Below are 26,666 nucleotides of genomic sequence, written 5' to 3'. Positions count from 1 at the left end.
AAATGGGAGGAAGCCTGAGAAGAAATGTGGTGGAAAAGTGTATAGTAAATGCCAATGATCAGACTCATCGTTAGCAGTATGTATGCAAAGAAGTGCCATGAAAAGAGAGGCGAGAAGCACATAGTGTGAGGTTGGAACTTCTGGCAACCCAATTCTGCCTGGATGGTCAGAACTTGGAATGCCTGAGACTGGCCTCTGATTCAACTGGACCAATTACATTTGCTCAGGAATGTACTGGCTCACTCTAGGGTTGGAGGTAAATATTCTCAGAGCAAGACGCACCTGTGGCTTGAGAAATTTTATTCATAGTTTGTACCTCGCTGCTCTAACCTAGCAGGCCCACATGTAGCCTATCTCACAACAATGGGAGTAGCCACGGGGGGGAGAGTACACCTCCTTCAAGAAGGGCTTGCACTGAGCATCTTGAATGACACCACAGGACCCTCTCCTCAGTGAGGTGGTATCATTAGTAGCTGATTCTTTCATGGGATTTGAATCCAGGGACTAATTTCTCCAACAGAGAGAATAATGTTGAACATCCCACTTTGTATAGCCATCTTTATACAGCTCTAGAATCACGCACCCTTTGACTTGCATCAAAGTAATTTCTATCTTTTGCCTATGCCTGTTGGCCAGTTTCCATCAATCTCTGTCTTTCTTGAAACAACCATAAAAAAAAATTTGAATGATTTTAAAAATAATTATAAAGAACCAGTGAAATAGTGAAATAAAATGTACCTATGTCCAAGAAGGTGAATGTGGATGGAAATGAAGAGGAGCTTCCAAGACTATTGACAGCAGTAACCTTGGCTGTGAAATTGGATTCAGGTGACTTAGGGGTGAGGTTGATTCCAAAGTCCAAATAGTCACAATAATGATCTTTACATTGCTTCTGCCAGGTTAAATTTTTTGGTCCACTTAACCTGTAAACAAAACACAACCACGTGTAGCAAGATGTTTTATGTACTACTTTCTACTTACAGTAGAAAAGAACAAAATGTTTAAATATTTAGAATTCTAGACAATTTTTAAAGGTCAATCTTATGACTTGGTAATACACACCAGGAATATTTGTATTATATGGTCATATAAGACTATACTTCACCCAACTCCCTTTTTTAGTAGAACTGAGATGTTCTTTCATGTTCGTGTAGATAGGTAACCATGCCTACGCTGCTGAAATTCCCCAAACCCTGCTGTCATCTTGGCTCCCCAGGGCAGTTCCACACATTATCCTAAGGACCGTGGCCACCTTGACATCTGTGGCACAGAACTGTCAGTTCCTAGTACAGCAGTGGCCAGAGTAGAATCCTGGGCTATTTTACCCTAACACTGAGACCTGCATGTCGATAGATATTTCCTGTAGGTTAGAAAAAGTAAATGTACTACAGAACCCCTCCTTTCCTCCATCTCCTCCTCACTCAGGAATAGCACAAATCAGCTAGATCTTTAATGGGATCACGAAATCTACTCCAAGGAACAGAATCTCCCAGACTCTCTCTTCTCATGGACTCTTAGGTCAGCCAATGGTGCTTTAAAAAGAAACTTCTCCAAGCGAATGGAAAACTACCACAAGGAAGAGTTTATTTATGTATCATGACCCCAAGAGTCTGCAGCTGCAAAAAAGAGAAGCGATCTTATGCAACCAGTGTAACCCTACTAGAGTGGGAAAGAACAGCCATAACTTGGATCTTGGATGCACTGAAGAGAACGCTGAGTTAGAACTCAGACCCAAGATAGTAGGTCTCTCATACTGTAGATGAATGAAGCAGTTTTAACTATAAACAGAAACTTTTAAAAAGGTATCTAATTGTCTAGAAGTATCTATTGCTTCTTCTCTCTGGTAAAAATAAAACAGACAGGCCAGGCGCCGTGGTTCATGCCTGTAATCCCAGCACTTTGGGAGGCCGAGGAGGGCGGATCATGAGGTCAAGAAATCGAGACCATCCTGGCCAACATGGTGAAACGCCGTCTCTGCTAAAAATACAAAAATTAGCTGGGCGTGGTGGCGGATTCCCGTAATCCCAGCTACTCGGGAGGCTGAGGCAGGAGAATCACTTGAACCTGGGAGACGGAGGTTGCGGTGAGCTGAGATTGTGCCACTGCACTGTAGCCTGGCAACAGAGTGAGACTCCGTCTAAATAAATAAATAAATAATAGATATTTCTAAATGTCATTTAAGAGAAGATCTACAAAACAGCTGCAAGAATACAGCCTCTCACTCACTGTAGAGTATACTCAGTGTATAGGTGGGTGTCTTGTCCTCTTTCCCAGGTGCAGGCCACAGTCCCTTGTTCTCCCTTCTGTATGCAGGATAGATTTTGAGGCTGTTCTGGAGCAACTTTAGAAAGAAAAGACAAAAACCTTATATATCACACAGGTGATATTTCAACCAAATTGTTATTATCTGCCAACAACATGACAATATGTCCCCCACATGCCGTAAACCCAGGAAAACTAGAAGCCATTTTCAGATTTCGTCCAAGTCCCAGTTTGCCAAAAAGGCAAAAATTTCTCCTAGAAACAGTAATAATACTAGTAAATATGGATCAAATACTTACTATATGCCTAGTCCAGTGCTATGTGCAGTTTTTCTGAATTAGACAGCATAGCACCCCATGAGGTAGATACCATTATTATCTTTATTTTTGAGAGAGGTGAAATATCTGACCCAAGATTATAAAATTATGAAGTGGCAGATTCAAGGCTCCAGCTCAGCAGTGGGTAACTCAAGTCCAAGCCTTTTCTCCATATTCTACCATTTTCCCTGACACGTGAACATCCAGTGCTAGCTCCATTACCCCTGGTAATAATCAATTAACTTCCTTTAGAGTGATGCCCATTCAAATATTAGAAACCTTGAAAAATGAGAGACTTATTTGTTTTCTTCACCAGACATTTGCTGTCAAGAAACGTATACCCACTCGCCTCACTCATGTCTTCCTGGGCTATACCATCTAAATCTAATTTCTGCAGTGTCTCTTGGAGCACTTTATGGGCATTTATAAATTAATTCTTTTATGTACGTAGACATTGAGTACCTCCCACAAGCCAAGCACAGTGCTAGCTGTGGAAACACAAAGATGTACAAAGCAAGCATGGTCCCTTCTATTGTAAGGTGTGTATTTTTAAATAAAGCTATTTTATAGTGAAAGACAGGACCCAAACTAGGAATTTCTTGGACAAAATGGAGGTAAGAGAAATACTTGGATATTCAGGCATCCCATTTTAGCCTAATACCCAGACCCACGTGTAGATACATATTTCGTTTAGGTTAGATAAAATGAGCATACTACAGAAGTCCTAGCTATTGTCTACACTAAAAAAATCTGTAACTGATTAAATAAATGTCTTTTTTGTCCTTAGCATCCACCACAGACATAAGCACAGGAATGCCCACTGTGTGACCTTGGACAAGTCAGAGCGTCAGTTGAATCTATAAAATGGGTATAATGATATCTAGCTTATATAGTTTCAATAGAATAATAAACTTTTCCTTTAAAAAAGTCTCTTCTCACTGGATGCAGTGGCTCACGCCTGTAATCCCAAGACTTTGGGAAGCTGAGGTGGACAGATCACTTGAGGTTAGGAGTTTGAGACCAGCTTGGCCAACATGGTGAAACCCCTTCTTTACTTAAAATACAAAAATTAGCTGGGCATGGTGGCACATGCTGTAATTCCAGCTACTGAGGAGGCTGAGGCATGAGAATCACTTGAACTCAAAAGGTAGAGGTTGCGCAGAGCTGAGATTGCACCACTGCACTCCAGCCTGGGTGACAGAGTGAGACTCCATCTCAAAAGAAAACAAACAAACAAACAAACAAAAAACACTGGAGGCTCTTGCTGGAAGTAGAATAAGGAATGTTGCCAATAAATCCCAACAACAAACCTTTGAGTTCTTACTAGGTGCCACACTCTGTGCTAAGCACACTATGTGCATGACGCCATCTAATCTGTATAAATGACTCAAGAGGGATGCATTCAGATTAACCTCATAGAATGGATGAAGAAGCTGAGGCTCAGAGACGTTAGGTAACATGTTCAAGGTCACATAGCTAGTAATTGGTACAGCTGTTTGAGCCAGTTCTCTCTGATTCAACATCTATTCTTGTTCCATTTTATGAAGCTGCCTGGGGCATCAGCTTCCTCTAAGGCATACAGACTGGAAACATCAGAGTCTTTCTCAACATTTCCTCTTCATTTTCTACATCCAGTTAGTCATAAAATTCAGTGGATCCTACTTCCACCAGGTTTTGAGTTATCTGTTCCCATGTTTGGTTCCCATTGCCACTGCCCTAGATAAGGACTTGATCACTTCTTCCTGGACTATTACAATAGTTTACTTTTTTCTCAGGGACTCCACACAGGTGGTCTGAGAGTCATTTTAACTTATAAGTTCATATTTAAAAGTTAGAGTCCTGGGCCAGGCACAGTGGCTCATGCCTGTAATTCCAGCACTTTGGGAGGCCGAGGTGGGCAGACAGCTTGAGCCCAGGAGTTTGAGCCTGGGTAACATGGTGAAACCCTGTCTCTACTAAAAGTACAAAAATTAGCCAGACATGGTGATGCATGTCTATAATCCCAGCAACTTGGGAGGCTGAGAGGGGAGGATCACTGAGATTAGGAATTGGAGACCAGTCTGGCCATCATGGTGAAACCCCCCTCTCTAATAAAATATAAAAATTAGCTGGGCATGGTGGTGCATGCCTATAATCCCAGCTACTTGGGAGACTGAGGCAGAAGTATTGCTTGAGCCCAGGTGGCAGAGGTTGCAGTGAGAAGAGATCGCGCCACTGCACTCCAGCTTGGGTGACAGCGCGAGACTCCATCTCAAAAAAAAAAACAAAAACAAAAAAACAAAAATCTCTTCCTTGTATACATATGTACCCAGGTACACATATACATTTAGATATGTTTATATGTATTTATACAGTGTATACTTATGCATATACACACACTAGTCATGACTGAGTCATATAGAATACTATATTAACTTTTCATTTTCCGTATAACTTTTAATCTTAGAATTAGTAATTATCTTGTTTTTCCATTTGTTTAGTTTTCTTGTTAATAAAATTTCAAACTTGCAAGCCAATTATCTCAATCACTGTTCAATATACTGCAATGTATTGGCACTTCTATCCATTTCATCTGCTTAAGGACTTCTCTCTTGGAGCCTTGTGGATTTTCCAATATAAAACAGGTTGCCTCCATGCCTGGTACCTAGCTGTCATTCTGGGACTGTTCATCCTTAGTGTCTCCTAAGTTCCTTCTTTTTTTCCTTTGGCTCTCTTGTTTCTTAGATTTAATGTTTTCTTCTTTCTTGTCAAATGACTTGGGTTGGTGGAGCATAGCTTTCATTAGTTCCCTGGGAAAGGGTACATGGGAGGAAATATCTTGAGCATAGTTTAAAATGTCTTTATTCTACCCTCACATTTGACTGACACTTTGAGGATAGAATTCTAAGTTGAAAAGAGTCTACAGTCAGGACTCTGTTGCCTTCCACATTCCAGGTTGCTGTTGAGAAGCCTAAAGCCATCACCTAAATGCCTCCCATGGGCCTTGCATGGGATTAAGCACTTTGCATATAAGAGGTCTTCTAATTACTACGACCATTTTATGAGATAGATGTTATTATCTTCATAACACAGATGGAGAAACTGAGGCTCAGATAATTTAAGTTGTGTAAAGTACACTGCTACTGGCAGAGCTGAGATTCAAAGCCCATGCTACTTCTACTATACCACAGGCTGTCAATGCTGAGTACATGACTCACAGTGGTATGAACAGGAGGCCCTGAGCTGGAAGGTGAGTATTTGGCCTAGTTTATACCTCCTTCCTACCAATGATCTGCTTGGTCATTTGCTTGGTCTTCGGCTCAATGCTTCTGGGGGCCCTCCAGGAAAACTGCCTGGTACCAACTGTACATCTATATATCCTTAATGGTCACAGAGAAGAGGTTTCCATCTTTCCTGGACAGAGTCTCATTGAGCTCTATATCACTACCTTTATGACAGAGACCATGTCTATGAGACTTGGTCAGCCAGCCTGCTAGAGCAATTCTTCCTAGTCTCTTCATGCCTCTTGTCTGCCACCCCAAAGCTTCCTTGGAACCACTGAGGCACAGGGTGCCATGGAATCCCTCAGGGCCCATGCTTGCTCGCGGGCTTGCCTGGTTGGACCTGCAAGGCTGTGGGCCACAGATTGCGAACTGCAGGTAGGTATGCTGCTGGCTGCTGGTTCATCCTGTGCCCTGTGGCTCATGCTGCAGGTGTCAACTCTGACAGGTTAGTTCTAATCCCCCAGCAGCTGCCTGAAGGGACCAGCAATGCAAGCCAGCAGTGTGGGAAACTGATCCCCTGTCAGATGGACTTCGGCCAGTGGGACATAGTTAAGTTCTTCTTTCTTTCTCTTGTCATGAGATTTCTATATGCTCTTTCTGGGAATGTTCCGAAGAGTATAAACAACCAGCTGTATTTTCTGTTGAAGCTGTGGCCGGTTCAGTAATGTTACTACCTGGTATTTGCCTTTCTCCCTTTCCTGGCTCACTCCTTCCCTCTTGCCTCCCTGGGGCTGTGTAACTCCTCTGCCCCACACCCCCTTCTCATGAATTGTTAGCAGGTCAGGTTTTTTCTTTACTTTTCTTTTTATTTTGCTGGAGTCAGTTTTCTAGAGAACTGAGGAAAAGATAGTAAGTGTGATCAATGTTTTATTTTACATTCTGCTAAGTATGAGAACCAGTGGTCTAGGTGAGCATGGATGGAAGAACTATTTTGGGAGGCATTAAGTTAGGTAGGGCAAGAGGTGCTGCTCAACTCTGTGTAGTCATCCTGGGCTGCATAAGTTTAAAAAGACATCTCTTCTTTCTTTTTAGGAGGCTGTAGCTTTAAACATATTCTCGTAAGTCAAAAAGGCATAAAGACCCAACTGCAGAGATCCATTTTTTCTGCCACTGGAGTTAAGGACAACAGATAAATGGTTCTGATGGAGAGAGAGAGACAGACAGAGAGAGAGAGAGAGAGAGAGACTTGCCAAATAAGATTCCAATTTCTGAACTCACACTGAAGCTTTCATGTCAGTATCAAAATAAAATACTTCAATGTGGTGGGAAAAGAAAGAACATTGACCTGTATTTGGGTTTCTGCTTAACATCAAATACCAAAAGATCAAAAATACCAAAAGATCACCAAGTTTTAAAAATTCAAAATGGAATGCTCACCACCAACTAAGATCTCTGCTCCACATATTTGAATTTCATCACTATTGATACAGGCCAGTTTGCAGACAAACAAGGTTGTACCGAGGGGAAGACCTGTGACTTCAGCATTGAGGGAGTGGCCATGGTGAAAATTGATTCTTCTGTCAAACTTGTACAGGATTAACTTGTTACGTCTGGAATAGGGCGAGCAGCCTTGTCTGGGCTTCAAAGAACATGAAATATTGACAGTGGATCCAAGTAAAATTACACGGGAAGGCTTCACAGTCACATCGCCTCTCTTGCACTCATCTGCAATAAGATACAAATGCAATATTTAGCTGGTGATAATAAACCCATTTCAAAATGAAGAGTTTATGTAATTCCCCCAAACAGGGTAAAATTAACCCCATCAGATCATGCAAATATAGTTAACCTACATGTCTCTGGTTATAATAGTGATGTACAATGAGAACAGAAGGTAAACATATTGAAGTCTAACTGTATTTGAATGAAAATATGCATCCTTCTCATAACAGTAATACTATAATCAGAACTATAACCAGGAAAGTGGTTAGAAAGCAGGATTGGAAGAACATTCAGGAACACAGTTTTGAGAAAAACCAGCCTCTCTCATATGCAAATTATTTACCAGACTACTAAAGCCTTCCCAGAAAAAAACACATTTGTTTCCATCACCATTTATGATTTATAATTTTTGTTTAAATACTTGTACCAAGAAAAAAAAGACAGTTTTAAAAGAGTATTTAAAAAGCATTGCAAACATTGTGCTACTGCACTCCAGCCTGGGCAACAGAGCCAGACCCTGTCTCAGAAAAAAAAAAAAAAAACTTGTGGAGGGTGGGAGGCAGGAAAAAAAAAGTACTAAACAAACCAACACAAGAACAGAAAACCAAACACCGCATGTTCTCACTCTTAAGTGGGAGTTGAACAAGGAGAACACAAGGACACGGGGGTGGAGGTGGGCATCACAAGCCAGGGCCTGTCAGGGGGTGGGGGCTGGGGGAGGGATGGCATTAGGAGAAATACCTAATGTAGGTGACGGGTTGATGGGTGCAGCAAACCACCATGGCACGTGTATACCTATGTAACAAACCTGCACATTCTGCACATGTACCCCAGAACTTAAAGTATAATAAAAAGAAGAAAACAACAACAAAAAAAAGAAAAATGTGCTGAAATGTAAAACATGTATTTGTGATGCCTAACTGGGTTACCAAGCCACTTTCTTAGGAAGAAATAAAATAATTGGACCCTTATATTAATCATTAGTAGAAATTAAATTAAATAACTACTATAGACAGAACCAGACTTATCCACTTAAATGACAGAGATTGACTACAAAAGACCAACTACCAGAACATTTACCATAAATATATACTTCATCTGTAACTGAGAATTTAAACCACAAATTCTTCCACGGAGTGACTTACAGAAATATCTTACCTATTTTTGCTTTAATCAACAGCCACATGGTTATAAAAATAAGTGCCAGTGAGCATCGTCTAAAAGTATGTGCCATCAACAATCGACTCTGGTATAGAACTTTGTATTCTTCCTTGCAAAAGAAGACAAATTCATTCATGTTAAATACATTCAGAAAATACCACAGCCAAAATAGCTCAGAAGAGCTTCAATTGCCACTTGATTTTTCTCCATCTTATTGAGATTTTGTTATTTTAGAAAATGACATATGCCTTTAAAATCAGTAAATCGAATTATCTTAGCCACCTTCCAAACCCCATCTCAGTGAAACTTCTTGGGGTCAGCAAAGGATTAGAGAAAGAATTTGGATGTCTTAGTCCATCTGGGCTGCTGTAACAAAATGTCATGAACTGGGTAGATTATAGACATCAGAAATTTATTTCTCACAGTTCTGGGGGCTGGCAAGTTCAAGATCAAGAGGTCAGCAGATTCAGCGCCTGGTGAGGGCCCACTTCATAGACGGTTCATAGACGGGGACTTCTTGCTGTGACCTCACATGGTGGAAGGGACGACAGAGCTCTCTGGGATCTCTTTTATAAGGTCACTAGTCCCATTTGTGAAAATTCTACCTTCATGACCCCATCACCTCCGAAAGACCCCACCTCCTAATATCATCACATTGACAGTTAGGATTTTAACATATAAATTTGAGGGGGACATAAACATTCAGGCCACAGCAATGGGCTTTGGGGTCCTTTAGCACTGAGTTTAAATACTTGAGACCATGTGCAAGTTGCTTAACCTATCTGAGACTTAGTCCCACAGAACACTTTTATTCTTCTTTTCCTTCTAAATAAGGCTTCATCATCAAACCACACAGAGTAGTTTGACTAATGAGAGTTTCTGATCCAGTCATGTGATTCTGGAATCAGTAGATTGAAAAATGGCTCATAACCCATCTGGAACTTAGTAAAAGATTGATCTCTTTGGCAGTAAAAAAGGAATTCCAAGGGTTGTTTGGGTTTTCTAGAGAAGCTCGTTTACTTATTTGTTTTTTAATTACTTATTTACAGAGTGATTTTATCTTGAATAGGTCAGAAAACATAAGCTGGCAATTCTGATCTGTTTCAAATTCAAACCTAAGGAATGGCTCTACTGGTCAGTAACAAATTCTTTAAATTCTATTAAAGATAGGCCAAAAAATCATAAAGTAGGCTGGGAAGTTCTGTGGTGTCAGTCCACTAAAAAGTAGCCAATGCAAAGCAAAAGTTTACCTCTTAACCCCATACCTAGACATATGCCAGAAAATATTGAAGAGTTTCAGAAAATTTCACTTACTCATTCAATATGGATGGCTGCCTTTCATGTGCTAGGTACACTAAGTGCTAGAGACACAGCACTTCTGTCCCTGTGGGGTTCTTTGTTTCCCCTACCTCTAGCCTAGTCATCATTCAGGGAAACTCCAAATAATATTAGCATATTAGCATAAGTCTTTGCTGGCTACCCTTTGTTTTCCTCTTGATTTTTAACTCTTGGAGGACCTTAGCACACTCAAGGTATTTTTTTTTTTCTATTTCTACTTTCTTTGTAGGTGATCTCACCTGGTCCCCTGGCTCTAGATGTTATCTGCTAGCTAAAGATTTCAGAGTAGATCTTCAACTCACACATCCCCCTGAGCTCCAGTCTCATCCATCTGTCTCCTTTGCATCACCTCTTAGATATCTAACAGATTCTCAGTATTAAGGTGTTCAGTCTAAATTCTTGTCACCCTTTCTCCAAATTGGTTCTTCCTTCAGCCTTTTCTATCTTAGTGAATGATATTCTCATCCCTAAGTGGCTAAAAACACCTAGAAGCTATCTTTGATTCCAATCTTTTTCTCATTTCCTACAGCTAAACCATCTCTAGTCCTGTCAACTTTACCTCCAAAATATTTTACAGATCAATGCACTTCTCTCCATTCCAACTGTCCCTTCACCCTAGTCCAAACCACTGTCATCTCTCCCCTAGTCTATGCTAGCCCTCAACGTGTCTTTCCAGTCCATCCTTGCCCTTTCTAAGCCATTTCATATAGCCAACTACCTTTGAAAAACATAAATCAGATCACGTTACCCGCTGCACACCACCACTATTTGAAATCCTTCAACAGGTCCCTACTGCTGTTAGAAAAATATCCACAGCCCACACCACACACAGTCTCTCAGCCACTGCATGGCCTCACTTCTTCCCATCTTGCCATCATCACTTACATTTTTGCCTGGTTCACTCTTTTCCATTCACACTGGCCTTCAGACTGTTCCTTGAACAATGCCCTTTGCTGCCTAGAGAACTTCACGTTTTCCAAATCCTCTGCTAGAATCCTCTTCCCTAGCTTCTTCGTGTGGCTGACGTATTTACACCCTTTAGATTTCAGCTTATGTGTTACTTCCCCAGAAAGCCCCTCCCTGACCACTGTCTCTATCCCTCCCACGCCCTCCCTGACCAATGTGGTCTTCCCCAGTTGATTTTTTACTCATCACCTTATTATTGTCTTCATGGCACAATCTGTAACTACCTCATTTATTTACTTAATTACTTGTTTGTCATCTGTCTTCTATACTAGAATATAAGCCCCATATGAGCAGGAACATTGACTACCTTGCTCACTGTTGAATACCAGCACTTAACACTGGGAAACAGTAAGTACTCAATAAATGTCTATTGAAAGAAAGATGCGAAGGAGGGAAAGGAATATGATCTTTAGAAAACTCCCTATAAACATCCCTGTGGTAGGCAGGAAAATGGCCCACCAAAGATGTCCATGCCCTAATTCCCAGAATCTGTGAACAGGTTACCCTACATGGCAAAGACACTTTGGAGACGTGATTAAAGTTAAGGACTTTGAGATGGGAAGATTATTCTGGATTAACCAAGTGAGTCCAATATAATCACAGGAGTCCTTAAAAGTGTACAAGAAAGGCAGGAGAGTGGGTCAGAGAGATATGATGTACCAAGGACTCGCTCTGCTGCTGCTGGCTTTGAAGTGGAGGAAGGAGCCAGGAGCCAACGAATGTGACAGTGTCTAAAAGCTGGGGATGGATCTCAGTTCACAGATACATAAAATCTATTTCTTGTGAGTCATTGTTAAAACATTTGAGAAGCACAGATTTAAGCCAAAATCTGCCGGTCTCCCCGTCTCTAAACCAAAAGTCCAAGGTCATGGAATACAATGGCCTCTGTGAGCTAATTTCTGTGTTTATCACCAGCCACATCCACCACCGCTCTCTTCTGACACTACCATCTAGTGACACTGAGCTGCTTATAACCCTGCCCGTCTCATGCCTGTTCATGCCTCTGTGTCTTTTCTTCATGCCATTCTCTTTACTTTGCCACTATTTTTAGACTGGGTGAGTCTTATTCATCCATCTAAACTCAGTTCAGACACCTTTCATTCAGTTATTCATTCAATAAATATGTATTAAGCAGCTGCTAAGTGCCAAGGCCTTGGGATATGGTAGAGAACAAGACAGAAGGGATTTTAGCTTTCATGGAAACAACATCCTGGAGTAGAGAGGCAAAAAACAAAAATATAAGCAACAACCCAGTAATAATAAAAGAAGGACATAAAAGAGGAGAGACCCTGGGGAGGATAGAGACTTGTCAGCAAAGGCATTAGTAGGAGGCGAAGCTTGGGCTAAAATTGGTGCTGGCCAACCGAAGATGTGGGAACACTTTTCCTCACAGAGGAATGGTGAATGCACAGCCTGGAGGCAGAGGAACGAGCTTGCCAAGGGAGAGGCACAGAAATAAGGTCAGGGTGGTTGGAGAAAGTGACTGCAGGGAGAATGGTATGCGATGAAATTAGAGAAGATGTCAGGAACCAGATTTACTATGGACTTGTTTGCCAAAAAAGGGAGCCTAGATTTTACTCTCAAATATATGGGAAACCACTGGTGTTTAATTAGGAATTTTACATATTTAATTGAGTTTTAATTGAGGGTGTAACAAGATACAAGTGACATTAACACACACACACACACACTACTCTGGAGACTAGGGTGGATGCAGGCGACCAGTTGGGAAATGACTGCAGAGGCACAGGTAAAATGATGATGATGTGGTCATCAGGTGTAGTAGTGGCAATGGAAAGAAGTGGTCAGATTTCAGGAAGCCTTACTTATGTCTTCAGGTCAGAGTGAACCCTCCTACCAGTATCCTCAGAGCACCCTGGCATCTTCCTATCTTATCACGTACCATAATTAAAGAGAACTAATTTATTTAGATACCTATCTATCTCCTCCATTTCCTTGCAAGCTCCTCAGGGGCAGAGGCCACAATTTGTGGCACATAGTAGGCATGTGCTGTCCTGGATAAAACTTAAATTGTGTGTGTGTTCATCTATTTTACTTCTAGTTTAGTTTAATGCAACTACATTAAAACTACTTACATTAAATCTTATTCTACTACATTGGGATTGGATTAAGTTTTTGTTGTATTAGAAAAGGTGTTAAAATATACTCTTCTGACATATTGACGATTGGAGTTAAAGGTACTTGAAAAACAGCAGGTGCAAGAAGATCACTTTGACTTTTCTGCTGTTTCTTAAAATAAGAAGGTAAAATTCCCATATGAAAGACATTCCCTGTACTAGAAAGAAAGTCAACAACATCTCTATCTTCAAGGATGAGAAGTTGAGACCAAGAGAATTCTGTACAAACCTTAGCACCCCCACATAATTTAGTCACATTTTTATAGTTTACTATTCTTTGCTCAATCCAGTATTTAAGTAACTGACTCTCACTACTTCTTTAGGTCTTCGTTTCTTCATGTCTCCCATGTCCCATAATATTTGTTGAGTAAATTTGTATTATTTTTTTTCCTGTTAACCTAATGTCAACTTAATTCTCAGACTCAACCAAGACCCTAGGAGGGTGGAGGGGAGTTTTTCTACCCCTATAGTAGCTATGCTAGCTGCTGCATTAAAATTTGGAATATTCTGGCGTAGATAAAATTATGGATTGAACTGGAAGATAACTAAATGAATGGCTACATAGGGATTAAGAAGGTTTCTGCTTCCTAACTGCAAAAGATATCTATGGCACCCCTTTGTAGAAATTTTCAACATGGATCACAATTTATGAAGCTATAACATTCTCCAAATAGTAAAATACTCAGATGATAATTATAAGGATTTAAAAAAATGGATATATATGAAATATGTGTTATATATATTGTGTCCGATTATTAAATAGGTTAAAATATATGTGTATATTATATAAACATATATATGTATATGAAATGGGTAAAATGGAAGAAAAATTTGAGTTTATATAATGGTACATCGATCCAAACACAAACTTGCTGATTTTCTCTGACTACCAGGTAAAAATAGCTTCTCCATTTATGAGAAGTTCAGAATCCCCAAAGACCTTCAAGTAAATGAAGTATCTTCCAATAAAATGAAACCTCCTATAACTGTAAACATCCTTCACATACCCTGCCTAGGGGGTAAATATTAAAACAACAACTCTATCTTGAATCAGAAAATCAAAGAGTGTGCTATGTCATTGACTCATCACTCAAGTTGTGACAGTTTCCAGATGGTGAAAACAACGTCTCAGATCAGGAATGGGGGTGGGGTGGGCGGGAACAAGCCAGAAATACACCAACCGGCAGGAAGACAGAGACAATTACTCCCTGACCAGACTCTTTCCCCATTGCTCTAGAGAGAAGCACAAAGCATGCAGCTACTTCAAAATTGTATTGTGCTAGGCTAGGAAGAAAGAAACTCTTAAGTTTCCTTTCACAGGTGATAATCTCATGCTGGCAGGAAAACTTTCTACTTCCAAATTCTTCTGCAGCACCGTATTAAGGTCAAGGGAAACAGTGGTATTAAGGAAAAGAAAAAGGTGAATGAATCTCAGTTCTGCTGTCTGCTATTGACTGTGAGAGCACCATTTCCTCATCCCTTACAATAGGTATAGTAATACCTAGCTCGACAAAGTTACAGTGACGATTAAGGCAAAGTTATTGTGAACAGTCCATGGTGTCGTGGATTCATGAGAATACTTAGCACAAAGTAGGAACCCCACTGAGACTGGTTCCTATTTCCCCTGCTGATTCCCTCATTTGTATTTCTTTGCTAAATCACATATGATTTTCAGTGTACTAGAGTTGTATGTTTTCTTAGGCCAGGTAAAAAAAATCTTAATTCCTAAGACTATCAAAGAACTTGAAAAGTCAGGGGAGGAAGGAGCCACACGAGTTACTAGTAACTACTGTGTGCTGCTGCTCCCTTCCCCTCCAACAGCTGACATTTCAGTCTGGGCTACCACAGACAACCAAATGACCAAGTATGCCTCAAGGCTGGTTGTCATATAAATGCATGTTGTTAATGATCAGGTGACTAAACGAGGCAAAGAACAAAATTTTTCCCTTCTGCCTGCAAAGCTACTTACAGAGATATGTTTTACTGGTAGCAGATCAATATACAGACAACACTTCAGAGGTCATTTATTCCCTACTTTTCACATGGATCACCGTGGCTTAGAAAAAAGAGGGGACTTGTTCAAGTTCACATTAATAGCAAAATCCAGATCAGAACCTCTGTCTCTCTCTCTCTCTCTTTCTCTCTGATGCAGTCCCATTCTGTCGCCCAGGCTGGAGTGCAATGGTACCATCTTGGCTCACTGCAACCTCCACCTCCTGGGTTCGAGTGATTCTCTTACCTCAGCCTCCCGAGCAGCTGGGACTACAGGCGTGCGCCACCACACATGGCTAGCTAATTTTTGTATTTTTAGTAGAGATGGGGTTTCACCATGTTGGTCAGGCTGGTGTTGAACTGACCTCAGGTGATCCGCCTGCCTTGGCCTCCCACAGTGCTGGGATTACAGGCATGAGCCACCGTGACCGGGCAGTCTCCTGATTTCTAATCCAACATTACTTCTAGATGTGAGACTGCTTGTAATCAATAGCAACTGTAGCAGCATAATACTAAAAATAATGTTAATCTTAACACTATACTAATATTAATGCTGCAATTTTTTGATCTCTTACTATGTTTCAGGCATGATGCTAGGCACCTTACATACAATCTTTATGATACCTATCTAGTAAAGCATTTATAATGCCTAATGCTTTACTCTTCAGAAGGTTGACTCATTACTTCTGATGCCCACTTCCCTCAAAAGAGGATGAAACAACAAAACTCAGCGCACATACAATATGTAACTGTGTCTAATGCTATTCCACTATGGTGATGGAAAAGGATAATCAAATGAAGTTACCCATTAGCTAACCTTCTCTTCTTCATTAATTTTTTCTGAGTTATGGGCATGAAAATGAACTGGTTTTCATTCTAAGCCTACCCTTTGGTGAAAGAATGTAACAAGCCATTACATGGGCAAAAGTCCGTCTATCAGGCCCCATCATCAAGTCAGCCCCATTCATAACGTCATGTTAAATGGCTTGAAGGGGAAGGAAAGTAAAACGCGCAACCTTCTCTACTTTTTCTTCTTTCTATTCAATAGTCCAAGCACTGTTTACATGAGCCAAATTTAACACACACACCTGCTTTCCTTTTTGTGCAGCTGATGAAGCTCCCTGGAATTTTCTCTAATTTCACTGGTAAGCGTTTGTAGTCCTGTGGTTCCTCTTTAATTTCACCCAAGTACAGGAACTTTCTTTTCTTGCTCAAATTCAGGAGACTTCCGAATTTTTGTTCCTTTTTTTTTTTTTTTTTTCCCAAATTCAATGTGCTTTCTCTTTTCCCTCTTTATAGCTTATTTTTAAAAACTTCCTTTATGCTTTTCTCTCTTCTATTTTTTCTGGAATGTTGTTTCTGTCAATTCTGTTCGTCTTTATTTCCATTTTAGATATATCCCATTTGACATAATAGACTCCTGAAATGTTGTGTGTAAACAAATCACAGTTGAAATGAATTTATCCCACCCCAACCCCTGAATCGTCTGTACTGAGAACTATTTTATCCTATAGATTGAACAAGCATTTATCCAATATAACAGTAAAAAGAAAGAAAGAAACAAGACATGAATGGAGTCTTGGAGAAACAAGACACTTTCAAATAAACTACATGGCATTTTTTCTTTCTTTGAATACCTCCCATAAGCCTAAAACTTTCATGGCAAGTGTTCAATAAAGCTTCAAAAACTCCAGCCTTCTCTGATTCACTCTCTGTATCCTGCTAGACCTGTTGATAAAATAAGCTGTCTTCTACTGGGAAGGATGATGTGCTGGAAAGAGGCCCCGGGCGCCACGCCTGTTTCCTCCATTTCTGCCTCTGTCACCATGGCAGCTAACTTCATACTTCAAAGCTTCTTTTCCTTATTTTAAAAATAGCAATTGACCTTTATTGAGAAAATTAAACCTCTTTCACTAACTTTTCTTCCTTAGTTTATTGGAAAGGTTTTTTCTTTGACATCCTCAATCTGGAAGTCTCTGTTTATGGACAATGGCAGGAGGTTTATCCTTGGATCTCGGGTATCCAGGACTTGCAAAGTCCTGGCCAAGTTTTGCTTTACCTTGTAAGCAACCACTGAGTATTTTCATAAAGTACTATAAGGCATTAACATATTAAAACAATTACATTGTTTTGAGAATTTTCTAAGAATTTCACAATTAAGATAATTGGAGGCACACTTGGGAGGGGAATTAAAGAACTAAGGGTAGTGATCAGCATCCCACCATGTTTCCCCAGGTTTCTCATATAAATGAAGGATTCAGTCGAAGTCTCTACACTAACAACGCTCCATCTCAGTATCTCCTGATATTTTACTTAATATGTTGCTTTTCCTGCATATAACTGCAAAATAGAGGTGAAAAGATTCTAATTTTAATAATGTTTTGTAGACATTTACTTAGTAGTTTATCACTGCGCAAAGCACATCATTTAGTTGTTAATATTTGGTCAGGTACATAAAGTAATGATTAGTATCCTATTCTACAGATAGAAAAATCTGTAAGTTGACCAAGATAACCCAGAAAAACCACACATAAATCCAGAATTGGATTCGAGTTACATTTTATGCTTCCCTTCTCGCTCCATGAGCACCTGAGAAATAAAAATCCAAGCTTGATGCTCTGTTAGTCGAACTGCTTTCCCTCTTCTACTGGTTTAAATTCTGCAGGAATAGGCTTACTCCCCTCATTTATTCTCAGCAAGCCTCAGGGCTCCCATGTTGAACCCACAAAGCTACTACCTCCAAGAGGAACTGAACCATGTTTACTCTCATCACCTCAGTCCAAGCTCCTAGAAGAGCCTCCTGAGCAACTGGAGTAGCAATGAAATGAGCAGTGGATATGCTCAGGACACCGAAGTCTAGGCTAGGATAACTCTAGCTGTATGGCCTGTATACAGCTCAATCAATGTTACCTCACTTGACCACTCAGCCTAAGTTTCTTCATCTGTAAAAAGGGAATAAGAACACCACCTACCAGACGGGCACGGTGACTGAAGCCTGTAATCCCAGCACTTTGGGAGGCTGAGGCGGGCGGATCACGAGGTCAAGAGATTGAGATCATCCTAGCCAACACGTGAAACCCCGTCTCTACTAAATATACAAAAATTAGCTGGGCGTAGTGCCGTGCACCTGTAATCTCAGCTACTCGGGAGGCTGAGGCAGGAGAATCACTTGAACCCAGGAGGCAGAGGTTGCAGTGTGCTGAGATCGCGCCACTGCACTCCAGCCTGGCGACAGAACAAGACTCCGTTTCAAAAACAAAAAACAAACAAAAAACCAGCACCTACCTCACAGGATTATTGTGAGGGTTAAATGACAAGCTGTTAGCAGAGTGCCTGGTATATAGCAAGAGCTCAATCAATGTTACCTGCTATTATTATTATGATAAGAAAAAAGGCAGTATAACTTCTTTTCAGTGACACTACGAGAATTAAGTTAGATGGCATTGCTTTTGACTCCTCTCTTTGCCCTCTCATCTGGTTTACCACTGAAAGACTGATTTGATTAAAACTAGATTCAGTAACTCCTAACTTCATGCCACCTATCATTTAAGACATATTAAGTATTCTCAAAATTTTCCCAAACAATTTTGACTTCATAGGTCATGAACTGGGCCTTACGTTTCTTTATATTCACTAAGTCTAAGTCCAGCAAATGCACTGACCATAAATGTACATGTTCAATACTTATTTGGAAAACAAAAACAAACCACTGTTACACTAGTGAAGAGCACTAGAAACTTTCTAGAGCAAAGGAAATTGTATAAGACTTCTTTTGAGATTTGGCTTTCTTTTTTTTGAGACGAAGTTTTATTCTTGTCCACCAGGCTGGAGTGCAGCGGCGCGATCTCTGCTCACTGCAACCTCTGCCTCCTGGGTTCAAGTGATTCTCCTGCCTCAGCCTCCCGAGTAGCTAGGATTACAGGCATGTGCCATGATGCCCTGCTAATTTTTGTATTTTCAGTAGAGATGAGGTTTCACTATGTTGGCCAGGCTACTCTCAAACTCCTGACCTCAGGTGATCCGCCCACCTTGGCCTCCCAAAGTGCTGGGATTACAGGCATGAGCCACCGCGTCTGGCCATTCTGCACAAATTTATATGTAGGAGTTGACAGCAGTGCTCTGAGTGTAATTACAAAGATGACAAATAATTTAGTAGAGAGCAAAGCAGGTGAAGCAATACAAAAATAAGTCCACAATTGAGAAATGATGCCCCATACCTACTGTACTCGGAGGATTCTTCTACCTTAAAAATTATACATGTGCTTTAGAATTTTTTTTCACACTAAAACTCATTCTAACACAGGAAAGATTCTGTTTGTCAAAGTTTGGGAATTTATCAGCTTATATAACCATCATGACATTCAAGACGCATGACATATGGAAAAGAGCATATTGCAAACTTCTGGAGCCTGTTGTGCCTAACAGATAGTGTAATGTATTGAGGATTTCACATTAAAATAGGGAAGAAAGTGCTAGCTCTTAGCCACTAAGGTCCTTTTAGTGGACCTTAGTGTTGGACTTTAGTGTTGGACAGAGAAATAGGGCACTGGACCATTCCTATTAATGGAAAATGAGAATCCAACATTTGTTTGCTCAAGTGGAGGTGGGTATAAGGTTCTGAGCCAGAGAGGTAGAAACAGAAGGAACACAGCTTTGAGCCAGAAACCTGTAACTCTAACTGTGTGAAACATGTAAGTTTCCACATCTGTAAAATGGGAATACTAATAACAGTTTCACTATGTTTTTAAGGAATTAGATAATGTATATTCAAGAACCAAATACCTAGTAGGTGCTCAACAAAGATGTTCATCTACACAGAGCACACACATAGTAGATGATAACAATTATCTAGAGTTTTAAAAATGGAGAAAAAAGGACTAATTTTGCCCTGTTCTTTATATATATGTGCATATATATTTAATATGTATATATTTAATATGTATATATATAATATGTATATATTTATATATTTTTAAATATATGTATGTATGCATGTATTTTTAAGACAGAGTCTTGCTCTGTTGCTCCGTTGCCCAGGCTGGAGTGCAGAGGCCCCATCTTGGTTCACTGTAACCTCTGCCTGCCGGGTTCAAGCAATTCTCCTGCCTCAGCCTCCCAAGTAGCTGGGATTACAGCGTGAGCCACCCTGCCGGGCCCCTGTTCTTAAGCAAGATCTATTTGTATGCTTTTAGGTTACTATTTGTAAGACCTGAATCTAATGGTACAGATACATAATCCTGTACAATGCTGACACTGATATTTAGTGTGTCCCAGGGAGGTGAGAAGGGCATCATAGTTCACAAAGGAAGAGGCATTTCACAGAAGAGAAAACTGAGGCTGGCCAATTTGCTTGCACCAGAGCATTGCTAGTAACTGGCCAGCAGGGTCAGTCCAGAGGTCACAGGAAAGCCTGCTGAGACAGGGATAGTTCACCCTCATCCGAGACTATGGAAGGCCCCCCCAATATCTTACATTAGATACATTTTCAAGCAATGGGAGCCACGCCTGTGGGCCTGAACCAAGGCTGGACCCTCAGGGGTGCCCTCTGCCCTTTCCCAGTCGCCGTCCCCTCTCTTCCGTGTGAGCCCACCTCTCTGTGCCCGGCCCGGAGAGTACCTTGGAGGCTCAGTCAGCGCGCTCCCTCCCCTCCATCCAGCCAAACCACAACCCAGTACCTCCAAGTGAACATCTGTGCCCAGGGCGTTAGGACTGTGATGAAGAGAAGCCATCTGAAATCATATTGCAAGACTTAAAAAAATAATATATATTTTTTCGTTTTCTTAAAGAGAGAAGACGTCCCCGAAGTCTCCTCGGGAAGACGCGAGGCACGGAATCCCGGGAACGCAGACACCCCGCTGGTCAGGGATCCTGGGGTTCTCTCTGTCCCCCACCCCGAGCCACTGGTCACTCACCGCGTGTCGCCTGCCCGCGGGCGCGGTCCCAGGCCAGCGGGGACCCGGTGGCTGCGGTGCTCTGGGCCGCACGTGTCGCGCTCTCCGCTGGTGCTCAGGCGTTCCTGGTGCCAGCGCCCGCCCTCCAGCCTCCGCGCCCGCCACCCCCGCGCCACCGACTCCGGGGCGGGCGCTGCAGCGCCGAGGTGCGGGGAGCTGGCGGCGAGTGGTGGTCGGGCCGGGGCTGGGGCCGGGGCTGGACGGTAGCAGCCGGGCGGAGAGAGCTCGCTTCTCTGTGAGCGAGTTCGGCGCCGGACACGCAGTGGGGCGGGCGCTGTGGTTTCCACCCGGCGGGTCGAAGCGGGCTCGGATGGGATTCTGCCACCTGTGGGCTCTGCTGTGTCGCCTTGAGCAAGATAATTCTCTCTCCACGGTCAGATTCCCTTCATGTAAAATGCGGATAATAAAGCTTGTCTCACAAGACGGAGCAAAGGTTGACCGAGGTGAGGTGCGTTTATGCACCTGTATGATAGGCGCTACAAAATCATGTTCTCAGCGTTCACAGACACAGAGAAGTGGCACTTTGTGGACGGTCATCAGGGAACTTTCCTCGCAGATGTCCTTTCTCTGTGCTCTGCACCGCCCAGCTCTTACCATACCTGAGCGCCAAAGCTTCCCAAGTGGACTGCTCACAAGACCGCCCACTGGAGTGTGGGCAGAACATACTGGAACTTACATTTGTATTTGCCATCTAAAAAATGAGAAAAAATTTAAACCCGAAGAGATGGCGTGTCACCACGCCCGTATAGGTCCCATGTTACAAGCGGTGCTCTCAGGGAAGAGGGAAAACTGCCCACAGTGCAGAGGGGTCAGCAGCTGTGCCTTTATCTATGACAATATTACTTAAAAAAAAAACAAACAAACAAGCAAACAAACACGTTTGTTTAAATTTATGGAGACAGAATCTCACTCTGTTGCCCAGGCTAGTCTCAAACTTCTGGCTTCAAGCAATCCTCCCGCCTCCCCCCAAATTGCCCCCCAAATTGCCTCCCGCCTCCCCCCAAATTGCGGGGATTACAGGCCTGAGCCTCAGCGCCCGTCAACAAAATTCCTTTAAATCTAAGACTTCCTTAATTATAAGACATACCATTATTTATGCACTGGTAAGAAATAAAAAGAACGGCCAGGTAAACAACGACAATGCTTTCTCAACATTTAGAATCTTTTAAACTAAAATTTTATTTAGTTTAGAGATTTTATTTATTTAGATATTTCTAAATAAACTTTAGATTTTAGACATACGTATATTACCTATCGATTTTTTTTTTTTTTTAAGTCCCCCTGCTGTGGTCTCTGGAGTTTTCTTCCAGTCCACTGAGCCCAATCCAGGTTTGCTGAGCTTGCACAAGAGGACAACTACATACCACACTTCTGGGCATTACCTTAAAACCGCTCCCAAATGAGATGTTAAATATGAAAAATGTACGTCTTAGAATCAACAATGTACAGTAGATTGTCTTTATGGGATTGTGACATATTGTAGTTTACAGGCTTTAGTAGTTTATCTACATGAATAATTTTACTAAAATCTTTTAAATTGTAGAATCTTAATATTACTTTGTAATGAGATGATACATAATTGTAAAAATCATTTGTAACAAAGTTTTTAAAAGTTGTCTTAAAGTGAGTCATTTTCTTTATTTTTACAAAAAAACACACAAACATCCTAAATTTGCTGATTTTTTCTGTATTGATATATGGTTCTCAGTATATGTTATCTAATAGATCTTTTTGAAGAACAAAAAACCCCAGAGGTTTATTTGTTATTGTTTCTTCAAGGTAATTTTCACAACAAGTGATATGTTGTTATGAAGGGACGATTTGAAAACAAGTATTTCAAAGTGTTGCCATTATTGTGTGTTTTTCTTACTAACGATTATATGATTGTCATCTACAGAAAATGCTTTTAAAAACTTGGAAACAATTTGCTATTTTGTTTCAATCTTTTAATTGAGCAGTTCAGTGGATTTTGAATCCATTTGTTAAAGAATATAAAAATGCTGCAGCTTCTCATTAATTTAAAATGACAACTGATTGATATGAGAAATAAGATTATTATAGCCAAATGTTATAACAATCTTGCATAATTCATGGATTTTTCAATACTTTTTAGTGAGAAGGAAGGCTTTTAATTTTGTTAATAAATCAATAATTTCAAAAATGTATTTGATTCTTTATCTCATTTAAAAATTTAATTTATATATTGTGTGTGCATGTGTGTGTGTGTATGTGTATATATGATATATGATATACACATACACACACACACATGCACACACACACGCACACACAAACATATAAATACGCATATACATATGTTTCATAAGGAAATAAAAAAACAACCAAACATATGTTGGGGATGTTTCTCAAAAATGCTTTTTTTTTTTTTTTTTTTTCCTGAGGGAGCATACCATATAAAGTGTTGAAAGACCACTGCTCTATTAACTTCTAATGGTAGCATCTCACAAAATTGCTGCAGTCAGACACAAAATGGTGTTCCAAATGCATCTGAGGCATATTCTTTGAGGGAACAGATGAGGAAAGAACTTGGGTCTGGTTGTTAAGCAAGCACAACAAATTATGAGAATACAATAAGATGCAGGTAACAGTGATAGCCTTCTTTATTCTCTTCTTTTCCCTAGATGCAAGAAAAAAGAAGTCAGAAGGTGACCACTCTTACATAAATATTATTTGAGAAATTATCATGCTCTAGGTCTATCAGTATATTGTTTAACTTAGAGTTACATTATCAAGTGAAGACTTGCACTGATTGCTATTGATAACAGTTGCTCTCCTATCCTGCATGCTCCCTGGATTATAAACTCTATGCACTCAAGAATCCCTTATCTTCAGCATCTGGCACACTGAGTGGCACAGGGCAGGTGGTCAATAAGTATTTATTGAATTGAACTGATTTGTTCTGGAAAGATCCCATTCCTTTTGGCCAATTCAACAGGATTACAGGTGTTGTCCAGTCTTCACACTTTTCCACAGTTAAAAATTAGTTGGAAAATTAAATATAATTTTTCTTAGCAAATCAGTAACCTTTCCGGATGAAATCACCATCTGTAGAGGCCTTTCTATGTCCCCACTTCCTTTTTCTGCCTTCTCCTCCTATTAATATCTGGGAGTTTCACTAATACAGGCATGGCTTTTGTCAGTGGTTGCCTGTCTAGTTAGAGAAAAAAACAAAACAAAACAAAAAATAAAAACAACAAAAAAAACTTGCTTCTGTGCTTTCTAAAGAATTAACACTAGATGGTAGAGGATGCCTGATGAAGCAGGAGTCTAATATACAACCCAAAATGTCAACTATGATTGTTAGGGTAATCATTTTTAAGTCTATGGGTATGATACGGTCTTCTGTGTAGCTGTTAGGTAAATGAATGTACTTGCAAATCAAAAGCTCAATTAAGTGGATAACCACAGTGACAGTGACAAAGTCTTTTCTAGGAAATACTAGTTCAGTTTCCATTTCTGGTATAGTTCCATTACTTTAAATGTCTAACTTGGTTCATTGCTGATACCAAACACCCTGAAAATATGTAATCACACTATTCTATGAATAACTGAGATGTGCTTTTCCTAAAGTGTCACTTGTCAGGGTAAACACTAAGAAGTGATTGCTAATATAGTGATTTAAGGCATCAAATGAATGCTGGCACTTATTAAACTTGGTGAGAAGGTTTTTAACATCATTTTAAACTTTTACTTATAATGAGGAAACTCAGAATCTAAGATTAACTGTTCAACATTACTGCCTCATTTTGTAAAAGTTTCATTTCTAAAACTTTTTACTTTCTTTTACTCATCTCTCCAAAGTATTAAACTTATAGGACACCAACATAACTCCTGAATATATTTGTAGAGTTATGTATGGAAAAAGTTTATGTAAAATTAAAATAGCATGATACCAGATTCTCAGATTATGAATAATCTCCGTCATTCTTAAGATGTAGACTTATACATTCTCCACAACTGACATTTAACAAGCACAAACATTGTTTGCAGATGAACAAACTGGCCAGGCTCAGTGGCTCATACATATAATCTCAGCATTTTGGGAGGCCAAAGCAGGTGGATCACCTGCAGCAAGAGTTCAAGACCAGCCTGGCCAACGTGGAGAAATCCCATCTCTACTGAAAATACAAAACTTAGCCAGGCATGGCGGTGTGCACCTGTAATCCCAGCTACTTGGGAGGCTGAGGCAGGAGAACGGCTTGAACCCAGGAGGCAGAGGTTGCAGTGAGCCAAGATAGCACCACCACACTCAAGCCTGGGCAACAGAGCAAGACTCTGTCAAAAAAAAAAAAAAAAAAAGATAAACAAACCAAATGGAAATTGCCATGTCTCAGAGAGGAGCAATGCATTTTCAAGAGGCCTTTAGGTTGCTGGAAGCCTTGTTAAATGAACATAAAGGTTAAAGAGTAAAGTGAGAGACGAGGCAAATTTAAAGCTGTGATAGCTGCAGGGTCCTACACAACATAAATTTTATTCACAAACTGGCTCTGCTATTCTTAGCAGCTAAATCTAAACATATGTTACAGGATTCACAGATTCCATCATGTCATGGCTGGTTATCTGATCATCAGAGTCAGAACTTTTGGTGGTGTAAAACTATGGCAAGTTCTTATAAAAAGGAGAGTGATTTGCATAAAAGGCAAATTTCTCACAAACATAAAACCACACATATGTTCCTCATTTTGTTGATGTTGTTGTTTGTTTGTTTTTGATTTGTTGTAGAGTACATCAACAGAAGCCCCATGAAAAGTACTCTGAAATGTGGATGTATAATCATTAAGATTCTTTTCTACATTCCATTCTTCTGGCTTCAAATATCCCTATTTTCCATGCTTCTCATACATAGAAAATACTCTGATTTCCCAAATGAGACAACCCAAAGTCCTGTCCAGTCACGGCATCCAGCTCAGAGCCAAGCTCTCTGAAAAATGAGCACTGGTGGCTACCTAGTGAGATGTGCCTCCTCCGGGTCCACAGCCTATACACAAACAAGTAAAAAAAAACCCAGGTTACCTGCACCCCCTACCCTTCCCTGCCCCACTCCAGTGATGTAAAATGGTGGAACAGGGACAATGAATGCTCAGCTTAGGAAAAGGAGAAGCATGTGACACACCAGAAGTCATTGGTCCAACGTACCACTGTCTTCAGTGGGGAATGCATTCGTTTTTTATTTTGGCCTGTAGACCCTCTGCTAAAACTGAGGCAGGAAGAATCTCAATTAAGTATCCTTTTCTACGAATCAAACACTGCAGACTAGTATCAAATTTTAATATTATTTCCTTTCCCCTCCAGTCTCTCCTTCCCAAATAATAGTTTTATGAGACTCTTTCCACATTTTTCTCAATGCCTTTATAGATGTATAAAAGCATTTTAGATATTTTTTATATTTAAACCATATAGAAAATATATTCTATGTTTAAACAAATTGAGCTATTCTATTTCCCTATCTATCCATCCGTCTTTTGTTTTCCTTTTACCACATGACACAAACTTCATTCCATAATGAACACAGTAGAGCTCTTATTTTTTTCTTTTTTCCTCTCTCTCTCTCTCTCTTTTTTAGACAGAGTTTCGTTCTGCTGCCCAGGCTGGAGT

The 26,666-nt window shown here is 40.5% G+C and overlaps 1 protein-coding gene across 4 annotated transcripts in view; it reads right to left on the bottom strand.

The window, feature by feature from the left end:
* Positions 1–21,636, bottom strand: part of IL12RB2 (interleukin 12 receptor subunit beta 2) — a 91,969-nt gene extending 70,333 nt beyond the window's left edge. For 3 of the 4 annotated variants that reach the window (XM_025358997.1, XM_025359006.1, XM_025359022.1), the window contains exons 1-5: positions 21,012–21,099; positions 8,663–8,774; positions 7,220–7,507; positions 2,227–2,341; positions 739–923 (exon numbers count right to left, since the gene is read on the bottom strand). In XM_025358997.1, the coding sequence (XP_025214782.1) occupies positions 739–923; positions 2,227–2,341; positions 7,220–7,507; positions 8,663–8,738 (664 nt within the window). In that variant the 5' untranslated portion in view covers positions 8,739–8,774; positions 21,012–21,099. Of the gene's footprint in view, positions 1–738; positions 924–2,226; positions 2,342–7,219; positions 7,508–8,662; positions 8,775–21,011 lie in introns of all 4 variants that reach the window. The other variant, XR_003115912.1, reaches the window with a different exon arrangement.
* Between the last annotated feature and the right edge of the window lie 5,030 nt (positions 21,637–26,666).

Source organism: Theropithecus gelada, chromosome 1 (genome assembly GCF_003255815.1).
Source record: "Theropithecus gelada isolate Dixy chromosome 1, Tgel_1.0, whole genome shotgun sequence".
NCBI lineage: Eukaryota > Metazoa > Chordata > Mammalia > Primates > Cercopithecidae > Theropithecus > Theropithecus gelada.
The sequence above is the reverse complement of the archived record's forward strand: the minus strand, read 5'-3'. Positions and strand labels throughout refer to the sequence as shown.